This window comes from Sinohyriopsis cumingii, chromosome 17 (assembly GCF_028554795.1).
Source record: "Sinohyriopsis cumingii isolate HCF-2022 chromosome 17, ASM2855479v2, whole genome shotgun sequence".
Lineage (NCBI taxonomy): Eukaryota > Metazoa > Mollusca > Bivalvia > Unionida > Unionidae > Sinohyriopsis > Sinohyriopsis cumingii.
Window position 1 is genome coordinate 5210119 of NC_142977.1, and position 21626 is coordinate 5231744.

At 41.5% G+C, this 21626-nt stretch overlaps 1 protein-coding gene across 1 annotated transcript in view; it reads right to left on the minus strand.

The window, feature by feature from the left end:
- The window catches only part of LOC149777679 (uncharacterized), a 42751-nt gene that overhangs the window by 11904 nt on the left and 9221 nt on the right, over positions 1 to 21626 (minus strand). Inside the window, exon 3 of the mRNA XM_089938723.1 lies at positions 19175 to 19262. Coding sequence (XP_089794849.1) covers positions 19175 to 19262 — 88 coding nt within the window. The remainder of the gene's footprint in view (positions 1 to 19174; positions 19263 to 21626) is intronic.

Below are 21626 nucleotides of genomic sequence, written 5' to 3' on the forward strand. Positions count from 1 at the left end.
TAATGTTGACCGTGTCCAAATACGACTTGCTGACGGGAAATAGTGAGGATGGACAAATTCGCGGTGGACGTGGTAAGTGTTTCCACCTTCCTCGTCAGCGTTTGCGGCAGAATCCACTTTGAAAGGAATGACACGCAGTAACGGCACAGAGGTGTGTCCCACCACGTTGTACTCCACCACATCGGAGTACACGAACATCAAATTCAGTCCTTGGTTCAGTTCTACCGGGGTACGAAAATACTTGGCAAAAGAATCGTTGTCAGAAATGACTAGTAATTCGCCTTTTTGTTGTTCTACTTTCTTCCTCAGCTCCATGTCACCGCCCAACATGTCAAACAATTCAGGACAAAATAAGAAAGACATGATTTTGGGCCCCTCAGGAAATTTTATCAGGAAGCGACGAGCTGTTTTGTGGTACTCCAGGGTGACACTTTTTTTGACATGCTCTAAAGCTTTCAGAAACACACCATTAAACCTGGTGGCTCTTGTGTTGACCAAATGTTGACCACTAAAATAATAGCCTGGGGGAATGAACAAGTGATAGGTGGTCCACTTTAGATTTGGTGTACGGGTTTTCTTGTCATATTTGCTATGGGTATCCATCCACTGTTGCATTTGCTCGTCATGAACTTCCACATCAAATTTATTTTGATTGGGAAGGACATTGAGGACTTGGGTCGGGTGAATCATTTCCACTAAAGCCACTTCCCAATGGGCTTCGTGGTCTAAGGGGATGGCTTGAGGTAATTTGGCCGTGTAACAGCACAACGTGTTATTGGGAAACACCTCCATGGAACTGTCACTGGGTAAGGTCAAGTAAAATTGGTTTTCGTGACTCATAATTCTAGAGTTCTGTGGCTGTCCGAGGGGATATTACTGGACGTCAGAGGCGTGTCTCCACCCAAAATGGGGTTCTGGTTGTGGTTGTGACTGACACTGGCACTGGACACAAGGTTCCCGGGGTTCCCGTTCGAGGAGAATTTCAGGAAGGGATTGGGAAGCAGGTAACCGATGCAACTGCTCAATAAAATGGTCCACAATTGTTTGTCTCCTTGTTGCAAACTCAAATTGGCAATGGCTGCCCCGATGACACAATACACCACGAAGATTTGGCAGAAAAAGACGATTTGCGTTTTAGGCACACGTTCTCCACACCACAACCACAAGGGTTGTTTTTGTAAATCTTGCACAGAAGAACTAGGGGAAGAAGGAGTGGTCGACGTAGCTGCGTCTGATGTGTGAAAGGGCATGATGGTCACTTCTTCTTTTTATAGTCGATGACTTGCGAAGCGTCGATCCAAGAATCGAAACTGGGTGGATATCCTTTCCAACGTACTTTGACTTCTTTGACACGTCGTTTGCCCACTTTACGGGTTCTGCGTTCGAGAATGCTTTCGATGTCGTACACGTCGTCTTCTTTTTTGGTCACACGTTGTAACTCGGGCAAATAAAACGTTCCTTTGAGCACTTCTCCGTTCATGTCTTCCAATTTATAGACAGCAGGATGACGGCCATGCACTCGTCCAGTGACGCGAAACAATTCGGTCGTCCAGTTAGGTAAGTAACCTTTGTCGAAAGTGCGTTTGGTTTTGCCAATGCGCACCCAATCTCCTACGGTCAACTCTCCACTTTTCTTGGGGACAGCCCTCGTCGGGGACGTACCAAACAGGCGCTCAAACACCAGCACTTCGTTGTCGGGAGTCACGTCTTGCGGGGCACGTCCGATGCTTCGATGGTAAGATTGGTTGTACGCTTGCACCAGGTGCGGTAAGATGTCGATGTACTTCAGAGTGTGGTGATGCGTAAAATATTTCCACATGCGTTCTTTCAAAGTGCATTGAAAACGTTCCACGATGCTGGCTTTGGTTTCGGGATTCTCGGTGGTAAAAAAATGAATGTCACGTTTCTTTAATTCTTTTTGGAAAGCTTGGTTCAGAAATTCGGTGCCTTTGTCCGTTTGCCATCGAAGAGGGTGACGACCGCTTTGTTTCAACACTCGTTGCAGGGCTCGCACTAACTCGCTGCTGGATTTGGAAGTCAAGGGCACGACCCAGGCAAATTTGGAAAAGACGTCGATGACACAAAACAAATATTTGTAGCCGCGATTGTAGCTGGCCAAATGAGAGACATCGGCTAAATCGGCTTGCCATTGATGATCGATGCCTTCCACTCGGGTGCGACTTCTGGCAAACTTACGTCGAATGGGTTTGTGTAAAGTGTAGGTAGCTTGTTCTTGTAACCATCGTTGCACTTGAGGTAAACGGAGACTTTTCAGTCGAGTTTTGGCAGCACGATACAATTTTTGAACTCCTGCGTAACCTGCAGGATGCGAGGGATCGTAGTAAATGCTGGCTAAGACTTTTTCCATTTTTTTTGTGTTAATAAGGCACCCACTCTTGGAAGAGGCTACTATTTTTCTCTTGGGGTATTTTCTTGGATTGCAAGGCTTTGCGTGTGCGACCGGCAATAGGTGTCGAAGAGGAGGATGTCTGAGCAGGGGATATCGGTTCTTGTTTCACTTCTGTCTTCACTTTCTTTTTCTCTTGTGATGAAGAAGGGGTGGCCATCATCTTTTTAATCCATCCAATTCTGGAGGTAGGTGGTGTTGTTAACTTGCATACTTTTTCTGGTGCAGTTTGAAACCCTTCTTCTTCTTCTTCTTTTCCTTTTTCTTTCTTGACCACTGGTACCGGTACTGGTACTGGTACTGGTGATGGTGCTGGACTTTTCATCAAGGTCTTAAAATCTTTCAAAGTGGGTAGAGCTGTTTCGTCTAAAGCTTTCTGGTGAAAGAGTTGCAGTCGTTGCAAGAGTTGACCGTACTTTTGCGATTTTTCTGTTTCGGACAAATCTTGGCGATCCATCAAGGACTGCAATTCGTGTTGTAACTGGGACATCTCGCTCAAATTGGGATTGGGAGGTAAATGCGGGGTGCGTTGTTCTTGCCACCGATGGTATTCCATCCATCGTTTGTAAGGCACTAAAGCTAGTTTTCGTCCTTCCATGGGGTTGTCAGGGGTGAATTCTGAGATCTTGGGACTTTCGAGGGCCTTTTTATCTTGCTCCCACTAGTCCTCCCAACATGGTTCCCAAGACTCCTTTCAGTATGGGGCCTAACAAGAGGGGCAAAATGCCTCCACGTTGCACTAACATCTTCTTTTTTTGACGAATGGGAATTTTCTTTCGAACCATTTGGCGAAGAACGTGACGATGTTTGCTTAAGCATTGTTTCTGGTGTTTGGACAAAGGGATCGTGCCTTTCAAAACGTTCAAACAACATTCGCACACGGTATCGATGACCTCTTTGGAGGCCGTTTGAATGAGTTTTTTTCGTAGGGGTGGAGAAGCTTTGGACAGGACAGATAACATGTCCCCATGTTTGGCTAAACGTGGTGGCAGTCCTTTCCTTTTCTTTCCTTGGGGTTTTCTGGAGGGTGACATCTTTGAATCTTCAGGAGCACCAAAAAACATTGATATCCTACTCGGTCACAGGCCTTTTTTATACTGGAACGCGTCGCCATTGATTGTCTTTACGTCGTATCAGTTTGAGGACAGGCATGACACGTCGTGCAGGGGTACGTAACGGACTAAATCGAGCCAGTTCTTGCTTGGACAAATCCAGTAAACTTTGTAACATGCCCGATCTTTCATGGACTTTGATTTTGGGAGAAGGTACTTTGTGAGCAGCAGCCACTGCCGCTAAATTGGAAGGTCCTGCCACTGGGGAAGTTCTTTTGGGGGTCATCAACGGAGAAGTTCTTGGTGTAATCAACGTCTCCAAGTACTCTTCAGTTCCTGGTGACATCAACGGAGAAGTGGACAAACGTGAGGCTGTCGGAGACGCTGTGGCAGGTCGTGGTTTGCGAGTGTAAGGCTGCGTCCTGGCTGCAGTGTCTCTCTTGCGACTAGTTTTCTTCTGTGGACTTTTCTTTTTCTGAGGACTTTTTCTCTGTTTCTTTTTCTGGGGGCTTCTTTTCTTTTTTCGGGGTGGTGTCTGGTCAGAGGAGGGTCCCGCCACTGGAGAAGTTCTTCTCTTTGGGGACCTGGTCTTTTTCTTCTTGGGGCTTCGTTGAACTTTTGTCTTGGGGATAACTTTGGGGGCATTAGGATCCCATCTTAAGAGTGAACGAATGATGACCCCTCCTAAAGTACCGCTCCCTCCAGGTTTCAAAATGATTTGTTTTTTGGTTTGAGTGTCGATGCGGGGATCGGCCAGTTGGACCAAAGCGACTTTGTTTCGATCGAAAAAGCGTTGGGTTTGATGAGGAATCTGAATGATTCCTTGGAGTATTTGACGTGCCGTCACCGTGAACCATCGTAAGACTTCTTTGAGACTAGCTTCTAAGACACGAGCTCGTGTTTGTGGATCTTTTTCTCGACTGATGCCATACAAGGCACGAATCAATTTGACGGGAAGATGCGACTGAAGGGACGTCATGTTCGCACTGAGAGTGAGACAGACGAAAAAGGGTCTGAGGTTTTTATAGATTTTTTGATGGGGAGTGAAATGAAGTCGAGGACGGAGACGTGTACAGGACAGGCCCTCCGTCTTGGCACCAGTGGTGAAACAAGTGGGTACGAAATCGCAAATCCTCGGGAGTCGTAGGTTTCAAATCGACGAGTAAATAGGCGTGTGGCGTTTGAGTGGCATCGTCGTACGCCTGAGTCAGCCAAGGCGTTCCTAACTGTTTGGCTAAGACTTGCACTTGCGATTTATCTCGAGGGCTTTTAAACAAGACCACGTAATGCGCATTGAGACTGATGGTACGATGGGCTTTACTTTGTTGAAACAAATTTTGGGTGATGTAAACGACACTGGCATTACGGTGATGCCCTTTGCGCGTGAACCACAATTTAATTTCTTCTTCGTCTTCTCCAAACATGTCGTCGAAAATGACCAAATGGGTTAGACGGGAGTCAGAGACGATGCCGTCGTCTTCTTTAGGAATGCCTTCCACAAACACGATGGAATCGCCTTGACTTTCTCGCAAGAGGTTGTACGCCGATTGCCACTCTTTGTAACACCACACGATCCGTTGAGGGGGTCGATCGATCAAATGATGTTTATGTTCGATCAAACGTTTGACGAATTCGGTTTTGCCTGAACCGCTAGGTCCAGCAATGAGCATGTTAAAGGGATGGCGAAGATACAAAGCCTCCCAACTGGCACAATCTAAGTGTTCGTCGATGCCTTTGACAGTACAGGAAGAGGGAGCAGAGACAGCAGAGGTAGCCATGGTATGAGAAATGTCACTTGTGACACGAAAAACAAACAAGACAAGAGTTTATATACTTTTTCAGAACACGTTTATTGAATGTTTCAAATATGAACACGAAAGACAAAAATACATACAACCCAAATAGTGATGTACAGGAATATAAAACACAGCAAAGCGATCAAAGTGGAATATAAACAAGTGTCTGTACAACATGTTTTGGGTAACCAAGATGTCCTAGGGACAGTGTATAATGTTCTTACAGTCTCTACATGAGGTATTGTCACACAAGTGTCCTCCCGGAATGACCTTTCAGGAATGTCCATGACAGTCCTGTCCTGAAGCGAGTGGTTGTTCTCGGTGACGGGTTCTTCTGGCACCGTCACTAACACAGGTTGAAAAGTAACTTTTTTCCTTGAACAACTCTTGTGCATACTGGGCCACTTCTTGGGTCCAAGCCTCAAAACCCCCCTTTTTCCAGTCACGAACATCTGTCCAATGAGGGTGTAAGTCACAAGCTACACACACATCGTCATACACGTCTTGGGTAGCTAAAAGTTGACGAATCTTTTTTTCCTGTTGAGGTCGAGAAGTATCCAGATGAAACCGCAAGGCTTTGAGCAAAAGGAGTTTTTCGTGACCATTTAAGGCCATGGAGGTGGTAAGTACTGATCGTAAAGAGTCCACAAAGAATCGGCTGGTAAACGAAATCCCAGAAAACAAGTCACTAAGACACACACCACTTGTCGTCCCAAATTGAATGGATACAGTTCTTGCAATAATCGATGGTAATGATCCACGGTTTGAATATGGTCATTGAGTTCCTTCCACGGAATCTGTTGGATTACATACGACATAAGTCGTGGCATAGCTGCCTGTTTTTATAGCCTCTTTGTTTCGAAAAGAATACACGTACTTTCTAGCCAGTGATCTTCGTTTTCCAGTGGGTAATGTAAATCTTGCATACTGTAACCGAAACGTCAGAGTTCGATTAGAAGTTTCCTCTTCCGCTAAGTAGATTCCACGTAAAATATGTTGGTAATCCTTTACCTCGTCTTCCTCAATGGGATGCTCTAGGTGAATCTCGAAGTAACCAAAATGATCAACACGTGAATCATCGGGGGCCTGGAAGTATTGAACAAGGTCTGACCACTGAAACAATTTCTGACGAATCAGTTCTCTTATACCCTTCAGGTACCAGTGGTTAAAGATCTGGTGACGTAACGGATGCAATTGTTCTTTACGTTTCACTTGTATTTTGACCAGCTCTCGGTAAATGCGTTCTCTCAACTCCACAGGCAAAGCACGAATGTTCTCTTGTAAAGTATCCATGAATAGGTCATACTAAATTCTCTTTGGTCTGACACAAGAAATGTACTCTTTGCACAAACATGGTTTTACTTCAGTGTCGAATTTAAATCGTTGAGTCACTAATCTACACATTACAATTCGTTCAGAAGTTTCCTCTTTCACCAAGTTGACATTGCGTTCAAGATGTTGGTAATTCGTTAACTCTTCCTCTGGAATTCGATGCAGTACGTTTACAATGATGTAGGTAGAATCGTCCATAACAAACCAATCCTTTTGAAAACTAGAGGATCGTTGATCAATGTCTGTCCGATGGAACACTTTCAATTGAATCAATCCTTGTATAGCCTTCAGGTACCAGTGGTTCAAACACCGGTGACGTAACGGATGCAATTGTTCTTTACGTTTCACTTGTATTTTGACCAGTTCTCGATAAATGCGTTCTCTCAACTCCACGGGCAAAGCACAAATGTTCTCTTGTAAAGTATCCATGAACAGATTATTATGGTAAGAAGTTACTTCAATGTCTCGGTCCCACTAAGGGTAAGTAATGACAATTCGGTGACCATCGAGCATGTTCTACGTAGGCCGAATCTTGCGGTTCCCAGTGGTGAAGTGACACACCGCAACTGAAGCACTTGACTTTATCTCCTTCGCCCAAGTAGAAAAATCCGGCTCTGGCTAATTCTTCGGGGGTCGGTCCTCCCAGATACTTAGGCCATTTTCCTTTGAACGATTGAAGACGATTTTCAAAGTCGCAGTATTCCGACAAACGCACAGGGAACGAATATTCGTCTTTCACAGGTTCGTTTCGATGAGGGTTGAGTGACATGGGTAGGAGTTTGCTCAGGGCTGGATGACATCCGTAGGGGGGTAGACGTGAAGGTGAACATTCCCCTTTAAAACGAAACCCAGTAAAATGTCCAAGAGGACGAGCAGCATCGCTTTCGCATCCCACAGGTTTGACACGCACAGCATCACTTTCCATGATAGGGGTAGGGGCACTAAAGTTCCCATGATGCTTTACGGCATCGCTCAGGTCACAAGGTACAGCATCGTATCCATCGCAAGGCTCACAATCGCACTCGTCTGCAAACTCCGTTACGCAATTACAATGGTAACCACATGGACAATCGCAGTTTCCTTCCGGACATTTTCCGTCGCAATGCATGGGTCTTATCCATCCAATATTAGTCACACTAGAGGAAGATACAACTTTTTTACAATCCCCAAACTGGAACGATGCCTCTTTCAAAGTATTCATCTTGTTCGCTCGGTCTTGGTAGTCACAATGAACTATCGATCTTGCCTAGGGTTCCTTTTTTATATTACAGACCAATACCGACGTGACCGTACGGTAAGGTGAAATGATTGGGAAGTCGAACTCGCTTCTGGTATACAATTTGATAGACTTTTTCCAAGGGTCGACTGACGATGTGGTGAGTGGGTAAACGTACAATCTTGTTCGGTTGATAGGTGGTCACTTTAAAGTTTCCATCCTCTCCCGATTGCAAGGCTTCTTTCAATACCCCAAAGTTGACCACACGACTGGTACGATAATTCAGAGTCAGTCCTTTCACTTTGCACGTCGTGTGCACTTCTCCTTGTTTGTCACGGTATTCGTAGCCGTAATTTTTGGGACCGCCACTGACGAAACTTAGAATCTTGTCGTCGGGATGCTCGTCTGTCCAGGCTCCTAAACGGTCTCCTTCGATGTCAGGGTGATGTTGAATCGGGTGATGGATGTAAATGCAACTGTCCGTGTCAAAGTACAGGACGCGTTCCCCTAACAGTTCTAAAGCTTCGTACAATTTTAAGCGAGCATGGGCTGTCACGTAAGCCGCAATGATGACATTTCCAAAAGGGTCGTCTTGTACAAAGTCCAGATCTTCTTCGTAATTGACCAAGATCAAATTCCCTCCAACGACGTCCACGTGTTTCATGTATTTGGTTTTGTCGTGAATCATCTGGAAGTAGCGGGAAGTTTTGTCAAATATTCCGTCTTGGGTAAACACGGTCGTTGTGCCATTTTACCCCACAAGCAATTTAACATCACTTTGGCAAACGATCGCCTGCCTTCGTTTTTCTCGATGTGGTCTAAAGTGATGCCTTCTTGTTCGTAGTATTTCTCTTTGAATTGTATTTGGTCTTCGGGAGTGTGACACCAGGAAGGATAGCCGCTGGCTTCTTGCTTCAGTTTCAAAAAGGCATCCACGTAGTCGGCGAAAATGCCTTTCTGAGTAGGGTCACCCTTGCGGTATTGTTGTGTCTTGGGAAAGTGACAAATTTCGTACACTTCTAACAGTTGGTATCCCATGTCCAGAGCTTTGAACAATTCTACGCTGACCCAGGTTCCCGTCAAGGCCCGTTCTTCCTGGGTGTGCTGACAAGGTTGGTCTTGGTTGCACGTTTCGGCACAAGTACGGCACAAGGGAAACATCAGTTTGCCTTGACAATGGTGAGGTAAGACGGGATGGTATAGGTTCGTGGGAGGCAAAACTTTGCACTTGATCAAGCCTTCGTATTGTCGAATGTTTTTCAGGTCGATGTGTTCCGTTAACAATTGCGGGTGCCCTACAGGAAAGCGACAATATTTGCACACGTAGGGATACAGCGAACACACGTCCAAGTATTTGATTTCTTCTCCTTTCTCTTCGTCGGCTTGGTACAGCAAACAGGTGGCATTGGTCCTTCCTCCGTACAAACTATCCCTCGGGTTCAGCGGGTCCATGAACTGGTAACTTTCCAAGAGGCGTTTAAACTCGGGATCGGTTTTCATACGGTGATCGTACTCGTGTTCCCACATTTCCACCACTTGGTATCCTTGCTGTTCTAACTTTAGGCGCCGCTGACAAGTGTCCTGGTACAAGTCTTCCATGGTTCGTTGCAAAAACTGATTTTTAGTGCCACGGTCAGGGTAACAGACGGGACATCCGTGAAATAAGCAACCGTTAAACTCGTACACGATCTTGGGGTTTTCTAAGTCCCAACCATCGACCGAATACGTTCCGATGGTCTTTTCGCCTCCTCCGTTGCGGGCATGCTGAATCCACTTGTCTTTCTTGTCGCACAAGTAATGTAACCAACGTAGGGCTTTGACCGAGTATTGACGTTTGACAAAGTGGGTCGTTTGAGGACTGATGACAGCCACGGTGTTTTCAGGCATGAATCGTTGTCGATACACTAAGGAACACGCTTTGGCAATGGTGCAAGCTTCTTTCAAAGGATCGACCCCTCCGTGTTCCATGAACAGTTCTCGAAATTTTCCACAGCAACGCCGTAAAATGTCCACGTCGGAACGACAATACTTTAACATTTCTTCCTGAAAGTCGAAGGGGTCAGAGGCGTGAGCCTGATACCAAGCGTAGAAAGCTTCTCGTTGTTCGGTACGCATGTTGTCGGGGTCGTAATAGTGAGCCTCAGGTAAATGGGGTAGAACGGCGTGTTGATTGGCTTCCGTATTGAAAAAGTGTGGAAAGTACCCTTTAGCCATTTCTGTCATTCCAAACGTTTTAGGCATTCGGCTCAAAGGCATGGCCAAGTAGCTCATCGAATCTTTAAACTGTACTTGTCCCACTTGCATGAAAATGATTTTGGCTCCGTTCAAAGTCACTTTAGGACGTTCGGTGCCATGTTCCGTATAGTACCTCAAAAGAAACTGTCCATCGTATCCGGAGAAATTGTGAGCCATCACTGTGGCATGACGATGACAATCTCCGTAAAGTTCGATGTCCTCTTGGCTCCACGTCTTGTCGATGGGGTCTAAGACCCATTGGGCAAAATCGGCTAACGTGTTCGGTCCCCGAAAGATTTTTTCACGCCCTCCAGGAATCTTGCTGCAGTGAGGGCAATGACTGAAGATAGGTTCTTGAATGCACTTCTCGCACGCTCGATGAGCCACGCAGAAATTAGGAATGTGAATACCGGTCTCTTGCATGCATTCGAAATCGAAAAAGATGAAATTGCCTTTCTTCTTGTGACTGTCCTCTTTCTCTGGTGGGGGTTGGTATTTTTGCACGTAACATTCGTGTTCCAAGTCCACGATGTGGTGACAAATGTGACATTTCTTTTTTCCTGAACATACGTGTGCCTTGGTACTATTGGTACGTATGCCTTGTCCACACGTAGGGCACAATCTCAGGAGTTGACAAGCACATTTCTGCTGTGAACCTTGCGTCTTCAGATGTTGTTGGTAACAAGTAGGGCTAACAAACGTGCGCAGACAAGTCGAACAAGGCACTGGTTCTTCGCTCAGACAGGGTAAAGAGGCCAAACATCCTGAGCATTTCGATCCACAATGCTTGTGTTGCTCTCGATTATTATAACCATGGTCACATTTCTCACAGTAATAACTGTATCCCAGGAATCCGGTGATACTGGTAATCGTATCGAAATGGTCATCGTGATGATAAACGTGAATGTATTTTCCGTCCTTAAAATGTTGGCCTCGAAACAACAGAGGCCCGCGCATTTCTTGAGGGTGCACTTTTAAGGTGTAGCGTGGAGCTAGGGCATCTTGCAATTTTTGCATCTCAGGAATGCCACAGGGTGTGTCTTTGGACAGGCCGGCTTGTTGCAACAGGAGTTCTGCTTCGTTTCGTTGTTTGGCTCGATGGGAACGTTGAATAGTGTTCCAGGTTCTTTTCCATTCTACCGTGTCGTTCTTGTCGGCATAGGTTCGTCCCACCACGATGGCACGGGCTAAACACATCTGGTCATGAGAGTTGTTAATTCGGACGAGACTCTTTTTGGTGTTGCGAAGGTCGTCCACCAATAACATCTTTTTGCATCCAGTTCCTTGAGGAGGAGAGACGTGGGTCATGTCCAGTGTGGCTTTTCCATCGGTGATGTCAAACTGGTCATTAGATTGTTGCACGTGTTGAATCTTGTCCATGACTTTGGAAGCGGTCAATTCTGCAGGGGTGCTAAACTCGATCCAAACAGGGGATTTCAAACCGTCGTGTTGTATGGAAAGTCTCAAGCGATCGTCTTCTTTGGGTTGACATTGCTGCTTGAGTGCAGTGAGCAAAGAATCCCACACCTCAGTGATGAACACTTCTGCTTTCTCTAACGGCACTTCAGCCTTGAAATCTTTAAACTTCACTGTGTATTTGTAAGCCGTGGTTCTAAATTTTCTAGAGGAGCGCTTTTCCGTCTCTCGAATGGAATAGTACTTTTCAGGGTTGACTAAGGGTGGTGAACTTGGTTTAGAGGGTTCTGATTCTGGTTCACTCATGTCCTCTTCAAAATCACTGGCATGAATTTGTGCCAAGATTTCAGCCCTGGTACGAGGCGATAGATCACGTTTCTGCCTCTTACTTTCTTCTTCTTCTTTCTTCTCAAATGAATGGGATCGTTTCATCTTGAAAGCAAAAAGTCAAATGACTCAAGTTCAAACACCATGAGCTACTTTATAGTCATAGCAGACCAGCGTATATAAAAGGGTGTGTGTCTTATCCTTTCACTATTCATTTCACTCTCAAGCCGAGCACAACGATGGAAGAGACTAACCAGATGGAACGTTTCGTCAGAGCTTTGCGAGGGGTCATTAGAAAATTCTCTTCAGACCAGCCTACGGACTACTCTCCTTCCTTTCGAGATAAAAGTCAAGATACTTGCTATATCTGTCAGAAGAAAGGGCATTGGTCTTCAGAGTGTCCAGACCGTCAAAAAAGAACAAAAACAGGGACTAAAAAAGACAAAAGTCAAGATACCTGTTATTATTGTAAAGAAAAAGGACATTGGTCTCCAGATTGCCCAAAAAAGAAACAAGAGGAGTCAGAAGAAAAGAAGGATTCTTCAGAAGAAGAAAGGGATTCTTCGGAAGAAAAGAGGGATTCTTCAGAGGAAGAAGAGGAAGAAAAAAGACAATTCTATTTACAAGAGGCAAAGAAACAGGAGAAGAAGAAAAGAAGAAGGGAAGAAAATGAGGAAAAGACGGTGAAGAAATTTAAAAAACAGAGAGAGTAAACAAGGAGAAAGAAGAAGTCAATGAACTTTCTATTAAAGTGTTGTGTTGTGAATTGTGAATTGGATTGTAAAAAAATGGAGAAAAGAATAAATTAATGATATAAGGTAAGTGTCTTTGAGTTGTGATTTTAAAATAAGAAGCTACACTCACGCACTCATACACAGACACGTACTATAAGGGTAAAATGGGTGGTTTTTTTCTTTTTGAGTTATTGGCAAATTGAAATTGTATTTCTTTTCGAGAAATGTGGGTGGCCCTGAAAAGGGCCTTTTTTGGTGCAGGGGTGAGTTTAAGCAATCAACTTTAACTGCCTTATGCCTTTGCCACGGCCAAGGCCTACTTCTGGACTGCGTAATGTTGATGATGATTGAGTTGAAATCACTAAGGGTGGTACGGTAGGCTTAGTCACAGGGTTGACGTGTTTAGCTCGGGAAGGTCGTATTCTCTTCGGTCGTGATAAAGAAGTCTGATACATTTGTTTCAGACTTCTTAACTCCGCTAAAATGTCCAACAGTACCGTGACCGTTTGATTTTCACCCTCTTGTTTCTTTGCTGCTACTTCTTCTTGCTGTTGCTGCTGTTGTTTTTTTCTTACCTCTTCTTCTTGTTGCTGTTGCTGTAGGAGAAAAGCTTGTTCCGCTTCCTTTTGTCGTTGTATAAATTTCTCCAATTCTTCTTTCTGTCTCTGTCTAAAATTCTCCACTTGCGGTAATGAAGAAGGTAACGCAGGTTCCGGAACAAATTCTTGCGAAGAGAGAAAATCCACAAAATCCCAATTCACCTCTTCTGAAAGTAAGTCCGGGTTCCCTTGGGCAGTCTCCCCTGCTGGTGCACCCCAATGGATCGTTTTCTGAGTTTCCGTCATGTTGAATCACTGTCGCATAGATTGACTGCACACAAGCGCTAGCAAATCTATATTGACTACGTGACGTCACAGACTGCTCTCTTCGGATTGGATGCGACTGGCTGAATTTTGTAACGCGTGTTCGGATTGGTGAATGAACTCAATTCGTTTCAATCCTACCTCTGCCTATAAATAAGCGCCGTTCACTGCATTGATTCACCTGTTTCTCGGAGCCTCAAGATGTGGACCGACGTTCAATCTTCAACCCTTGTGTCAACAATGATGTTCAGGACGGACATGCTCATGTATGTCCGGTCCAAGTGGACTGTTGTTGATAGGACAGATACAAGTCTATGGATGAGGAGAGTTTATATAGAAAGACAAGGATGTCTGAAGAGGGTACTTGTGTATGGACCGGCAGTTAGAAGGAGTTTAAGAAGAAGAAGAAGATGTGAGAGATGCCATCTATGTTAATATTAATATTAACATAAACCCAAAGGCCCTTTTCAGGGCCAGCCATATTTCTCGAAAAGAGATAGTCTTTGAATTGCCTACCCCTTTTTTAAAAAATTTTTTTTTAAAAAAAAAGAAAAAAAAAATCCCATGTTCCATTCCCCTTGTCCCTAAACAAGCCCAAACTCTATTCCCCATGTTAAATTCCCCTTGTACGTAGAGTGACCCACGATTTATCGCCATGTTAAATTCCCCTTGTACGTAGAGTGACCCACGATTTATCGCCATGTTAATTCCCCTTGTACGTAATCTGACCCACGATTTTTCGCCATGTTAAATTTCCATTGTACGTAATCTAACCCAGGGGGGGTCTGTAATGCTAATTCCCATTGTACGTAAAGTGCCCCCATTCACTACTATTGAGTTACACTGTAGGACACGCTTGTCCCAAACGAATGCATATACCTTACCTAAACCATAACAGAGAGGGGTACGGGAATAACATAGAGTACGTTTCATTTACAGATAAATGGTTAAAATTATGACCTAAAAAGACTTAAAATGCAGGAGCTTCGTGTGGCTACTCCCCTGACCGCCATAGCGGTTCCATCCCACGTCTCCATTGCCAAAATTAGATGACCCCTCACTCACACAGTGATATAAATCTCATGCATAATTTAAAAAGCAGCTCTGTGGATCAATATAATCATTACACTTTCTTTTGGCAAGATGTACAGGATGGTCTAACCCAGTTTCATTTCAGTACTTCTCCTTCGCCTCTGGAAATACGGATTTTTTTTTTCAAGGATTGTACAATCTCGTACACCCTGCCAAACACTATATAACATATAATGTTTCCTATTTGAAAAAATGTGTCGGCTTCTTTTTGGTCAATAGATAATATATACAATACACGCTCCTGAAGTAAGTAAAACACTTAAGCTTCACAAGATAAGAACGATCATGTGACTCTCATTCGGAATAGCATTGTCTCTTTCCGATGCGAGTCGAAAAACGTCGATTCTCTGAAAAGGCCATGGAGGTAATCGTAATGATACTTCTTAAACTGGTAAGATTTTGGCGGACGAACAGCCGGTATTGGTCGGCAATGAACAGTCATATAACATGCTTGGTCTTGAAAATAACATTTGACAACGGTTAAACAATGAAATTTCTACATATTCAGTTTGTATAGTCATTTATGCAGGTTTGTAATTAAAACAAAACAAACCAAAACAAAATCAAAACTGAATCGGTTTCAGTTGTCTGTTACTTTTTCTTGCGTTGCTCTAGGTGATTTCATGTATTTTTTGCGACATATAAAAGTTATTGTGACGTTGTAATAATCACTGGCTTGAAGGCAGCTGAAAATAGACATTTATTTATTTACATACGTGCATTTATTCTAGCATGCGCATGAAAAGGCCGATAACCTTTTGATTGTTGACACACTGACATCTTTTTCACGTGACGTCACGCAATGTAAACCAGTACGCTCAGACATCCAATATGGCCATCACAGTTGCCATCTTTCAAACTTTGTTATCACTATTCCTCAATGGACAGTCTAATCAGAATGAGGGTTGCCCATAAAAGGTTTCTAATGATGTCTAGTTTGGAAGCCCCAAAAATGTAGTGAATATATTATTTCTATTTGTACTGTGAGCCTAACTTTTGTCAATAACTGACAGTAGGGGTTTGGGGATACTAATGGTTTCTTTTGTGAACAACATGGTTCATGGCTACTTATTGTCTATGATTTTAGATTATAATTTAAGATCACCATTACCTGGAGGTAAAGATGTTTCTTATTTATGTGTTAAAGGTCTAGGTTTTATGTTTAGAAAATAAGAATACTGCAGAAGCTGTAATTCATTTAATTCATTTGGAATACCTTTGGACTTGTGATATAGCTTTTAGGACTATCAGAAGCTGTAATTCATTTGGAATTCCTTTGGACTTGTGATATAGCTTTTAGGACTATCAGAAGCTGTAATTCATTTGGAATACCTTTGGACTTGTGATATAGCTTTTAGGACTATATATGATTTGATTCAAAATACCGTCATTTTCTTTTAAGTTTTCACTCTGTATTCCAGGTAAATATATTATATCTTGAATTTTACACAGCTTGTTGTTGGTTTCCGCTCTTTTGTGTTACTTAGTTTAAGACCATATAGTAACAACGGAAAAATGAAAGCTTGTCATGGATAGAAATTTCTTTCAAATAGTTCAGGGAAATTACAGAAATATTACAGTTGCCTTTGAACTTTAAATTCATTTAGTTTTTGAATTTTCTTCATCCCTGGTATTTTAATTTCACATATTCGTGAAATCTTTAGTGAAACCAGGACGTTTTTAGAAAGCCATCTAAAGTAGATAACTTGATAAGAATCCTACCCAGAAGGACAGAGACCTTCAATAAGGACGAGTTCATTGAGCTTGCCGAACATTATGATCTTTCTGAAGGGAAGGCTTCTTTAACGATACAAGAAATACAGAACAGTTTTGTTCTATATTTGATGGAAAAGAATTTTCTTGATAAGCATGCTTTAGGTTTGATTAGTATGTATGTGTCTGGTTCGGGTAGCAAATTAAAAGCATTGCAATCAAAATAACAGATGAAAATAGGGTTAATAAAGTTTCATCTTCAGAAGGAGATGATGGAAATCCAAAATCACAAAGAGGCAAGAGAGAGAGAGAGAGAGAGAGAGAGTTGTTGTTGTTGTGGGGTTTAACGCCATTTTTCAGCACACGATAGGCTATGCATGACGGCCAGTATTAATGGTGGAGGAAGAACCGGGGGAAACCCCGGAAAGAACCACCGACCCACGATAAGCTACTGGCAAGCTTTCTCACATATCCACACTGGCCGAATCCTAGACTCGAACCCAGGCAGACAGAAATGAGATGGCAGTGATCCGTAACGGAGAGAGCTTTAGACCACTCTGCCACTCGGGGCCCCGAGAGAGAGAGAGAGAGAGAGAGAGAGAGGGGGGGGGGGGCAGGCAGATTCAGCAAATGGAAATACAGGGAAGGGCAGAAAAAAGAGAAATCCAAGTGTAGAAATAAGAAAGGAAAATGTAATAATTTATATTAAAATGACTCTTCTATTTGACATACAAGTTCAGGTTTTGATGTTGCCATAAACATGAGGCTATTACTTCCTTTTAAAGGAAAAGAAGTAAATCAAAATTTTCCTCAGTTTGAGAAAATTGCTGTAAAGTTGCAATGGCCAAGAGAGCAATGGATTTAATGATTAGAAACTGCACTTCTTGGCAAAGCTCGTGAAGTATGCACAATAACGTCGATACAACAGAGTACAAAGCACGATGTGGTTAAAGAATATAACATGCAATACAAAACACAACCTAAACAAAGTGCTAAGTACGATAAGGTTAAAGTATATAACATGCAATACAAAACACAACCCAAACAGAGTGTTAAGTACGATGTTGGTAAGGTATACAACAAGCAATACAAAACACAACCTAAACAGAGTGCTAAGTACGATGTGGTTAAGGTATACACCATGAAATAAAAAACACAACCTAAACAGAGTGCTTAGTTCGATGTGGTTAAGGTATACACCATGAAATAAAAAACACAACCTAAATAGAGTGCTTAGTTCGATGTGGTTAAGGTATACAACATGCAGTACAAAACACAACCCAAACAGAATGCTAAGTACGATGTGGCTAAGGTATAAAACATGCAATACAAAACACAACCCAAACAGAGTGCTACGTACAATGTGGTTAAGGTATATACAATGCAATACAAAACACAACATAAACAGAGAGCTACATACAGTGTGGTTAAGGTATATACAATGCAATCATGCAATACAAAACACAACCTAAACAGAGTGCTAAGTACGATGTGGTTAAGGTATACAATATGCAATACAAAACACAACCTAAACAGAGTGCTAAGTTCGATGTGGTTAAGGTATAAAACATGAAATACAAAACACAACCTAAACAAAGTGCTAAGTACGATGTGGTTAAGGTATACAATATGCAATACAAAACACAACCTAAATAGAGTGCTAAGTTCGATGTGGTTAAGGTATACAACATGCAATACAAAACACAACCTAAACAGAGTGTTAAGTTCGATGTGGTTAAGGTATACAACATGCAATACAAAACACAACCTAAACAGAGTGCTAAGTACGATGTGGTTAAGGTATACAACATGCAATACAAAACACAACCTAAACAGAGTGCTAAGTACGATGTGGTTAAGGTATACAATATGCAATACAAAACACAACCTAAACAGAGTGCTAAGTACGATGTGGTTAAGGTATACAATATGCAATACAAAACACAACCTAAACAGAGTGCTAAGTACGATGTGGTTAAGGTATACAACATGCAATACAAAACACAACCTAAACAGAGTGCTAAGTACGATGTGGTTAAGGTATACAACATGCAATACAAAACACAACCTAAACAGAGTGCTAAGTACGATGTGGTTAAGGTATACAATATGCAATACAAAACACAACCTAAACAGAGTGCTAAGTACGATGTGGTTAAGGTATACAACATGCAATACAAAACACAACCTAAACAGAGTGCTAAGTACGATGTGGTTAAGGTATACAATATGCAATACAAAACACAACCTAAACAGAGTGCTAAGTACGATGTGGTTAAGGTATACAACATGCAATACAAAACACAACCTAAACAGAGTGCTAAGTATAATGTGATTGGATGGGACATCGTGCTACATGTCTGCGGAACGGTTCCCCAGTGCTATATTTCACTATAAACTGCCAGTGCAGACATCGTAGCGATATGACTGAATATTTTTAAAGCTACTTTAAAAATCCAAATAACACACACACACACACACACACACACACACACACACACTGAATACGGTAAAAGAAAGAGGAAAAGAATAATCGGTGCTGTGGTGCAATCAACTGACAGTGTTTTATTCTTGGCAGTATTCGAACAATTCATGGAGAAAGAAACCGAATGCAACCTAGTCATGTGACGTCACGTTCCGAAACATTACGTAAGTACTGACCTTGCCTCAGGTGAATATAGCGTTTTAGGAACCAGTGTATCTCATATCAGTGGACGTAAAGCACCGGTCAAAAGGACGTGTTTGCGGGTATGCAGTTTTTGTATTCACCGTAACAATGATATGTCATTGTTTTTATTATTCCATATCGCTCACTGAGAAACGACTAGTTTGGAAAATAGAAGAATGATATAATCACGTATTAAACTGAAACTAGATTCTAAAAAAAACCACAGGTGTGAAACAAAATCCTTGATTACTTGCCGAAAGTAACAGGTGAGTGTTGTGCAAGAATAAAATGAAATATTCTTACGACTAGAACACGATACTTACGAACGCACGTGGGGAAAAAGGGACACGGAGGATAAGAACATGTACTCCTTTTCATCACGCATTTGAAGCCAATCCCACAGTCCAAGTCCTGTAACAGAGGTATGTCTTATATGCTATTAATTTAGTTTTAACAAGTTTATGGTACGTCTGAGTGTTGTCTGCATGTACGAAAGTCTGTATGAATATATGCATGTCTGTGTGTGTGCATTGCTTGTCTGTCTGTCTGTCTATGCATGTATTTATGTATGAATGCATGCATGCGTGTTTGTCTGTCTGTCTGTATATACGTATGTTATGTTATGTTATGTATGTATGTACGTACGTACGTACGCAAGCACACACACGCACGCACGCACGCATGTATGTATGTATGTATGTATGCATGTTATATATATTTAATCTGCATTGTTTGTTATTTCTTTTTATGTATTATATACCATGGGATATGTAAATTTTATTTTGTAGCTGATCTTATCATAAATCAAGTTCTTTGCCACCTGACAAGAATCATTGATTTAATATTCTGTAAACAACTACTACATAGATAATATTTTCTCAATTCGTATGGGTTCAATATTAGGCTCATTATCAATAAAAGTAAACATATTCATATTGGTATGAGTAGAACATAGTGTTTACCATGTTCTTTATTATATTTTTAGTAACAGACCTTCTAATTATTGCTAAGATTTTCTAGATATTAAATTTTGGTTCTCATACGTATTATTCATGTGTGTCTTATTTTGTTAATATAATCTTGTTTTCTGGAAAAATTATTTATTCCTGTGATAACATCTGACACTAATAATTTACACTGTTGTATGCAGATTTTGATTTTGGTGAAATTATTTATTATTCTTTGGAAATGCAAAGTGCTCTATAATATTCTTGGAAAGAAACATTAACTGGGAATTAAAGTGAATTCGAAAAAGGACACTTTGTATTTTATTATTACTCTGATTCAACAAAAGACTGTTGGCACATCATTACAGGTCAAGCCATTGGTACATTAATACATCAGAAACAACAGGCCACTACAGGTACATCAGCACCATCAGCGTTGGATTTACTTTGGCTTACCACTAAAGATTATTTAGAACTTTATTCACCAGGACTTGTGTTATTGATTTAAGGATTATTTGGGCTTTAATTAACAATACAGTAAGTTCTTTGTCTCATTACATTTTTACTCTGTATTATAGGGGAAGAAACTACTTGCTGAATTTTACAAACTTTGGCTATCACTCTTTTCTATTACTTACTTTAAGACCATAATGTCATAATAGTGTATACATACATACATACATACATACATACATACATACATACATACATACTGCATGCATGCATACATGCATACATACATACACACTTAAGTAGGTAGGTAGGTAGGTGTGGAATTATCACATGAAAGACCAAAATATCTTATAACTTTCTATTAAACAAAAATAGGTTATTTAAAAGTCAAATCATGTGATTTCCAATTTTGAAAATCAATTGTTCGTCCATAGTAATACAGTGTAGAACACTGCGTTGTGTATCATATTATAATCATGACTGTAGGCAATGTCTGTAGTCTAATCTCTATAATGTCGTTTCTGCATTATATATAGCTCCGAAAAAAAATATTGAATTGGTTGGCAATAATATCATTGCGCTGACGCATGATACGCACAACCACCAGATGAAGAAAATTGTATTGTATCCATTGTATAAAAATGGTAAATGTTTTTTTTTCTTCTCCAGAACTAGAAACTACAATGAGAATTTCAAAAAATTTGTTTATTTAAAACATTAAATTTTATATAAGAAATAAAATAAAACATTACACATCCTAGGAGTCACACTTATTTAATACAATATTTGTTTTGGCATGTTCGTCTTCCCTGCGGCGTTCTTATAAATTGTTCATGGTCTCAAAAAAAAGAGATCGATAATAGCTGAATCATGTACTCATTTGCCTATCAATTCAAATAAGAAATAAGGGGTTTTCTTCTTCTTTTCTTACAACAGCAACTCAGTCTAAATTAATGTGGGTGATAAACAGCAACTGACATTTCAAAAAAATTATGCAAAAGAATTGTTAAACTTAAGCCTTTTTTAATTCGTAAACAGTAATAATTAATCTAGGTGTCAGATCACAACACCCGTTAACTCCAAGTGTGATGAAGTTAATAATAACTCACTCCGTCAGATATCAATATTGGTTAACTCTTCTATAAAACTCAAAATGTGATGTTTGATTTACATAAAATTTCAAACATTTGTTTTCTATTTGAAAAGTTTATTAGGAACGAAGAAAATATTTAGTCCGACAGCCTGAATATCCTCCAATATCTTTCTATCTATTTATCTATCTATCTAGCTGTCTGTCTGTCTGTGTCCGTCCGTCCGTCCATCCATCCGTCCATCCATCCATCCATCTATGTATATATCTCTCTATCTATCTCTC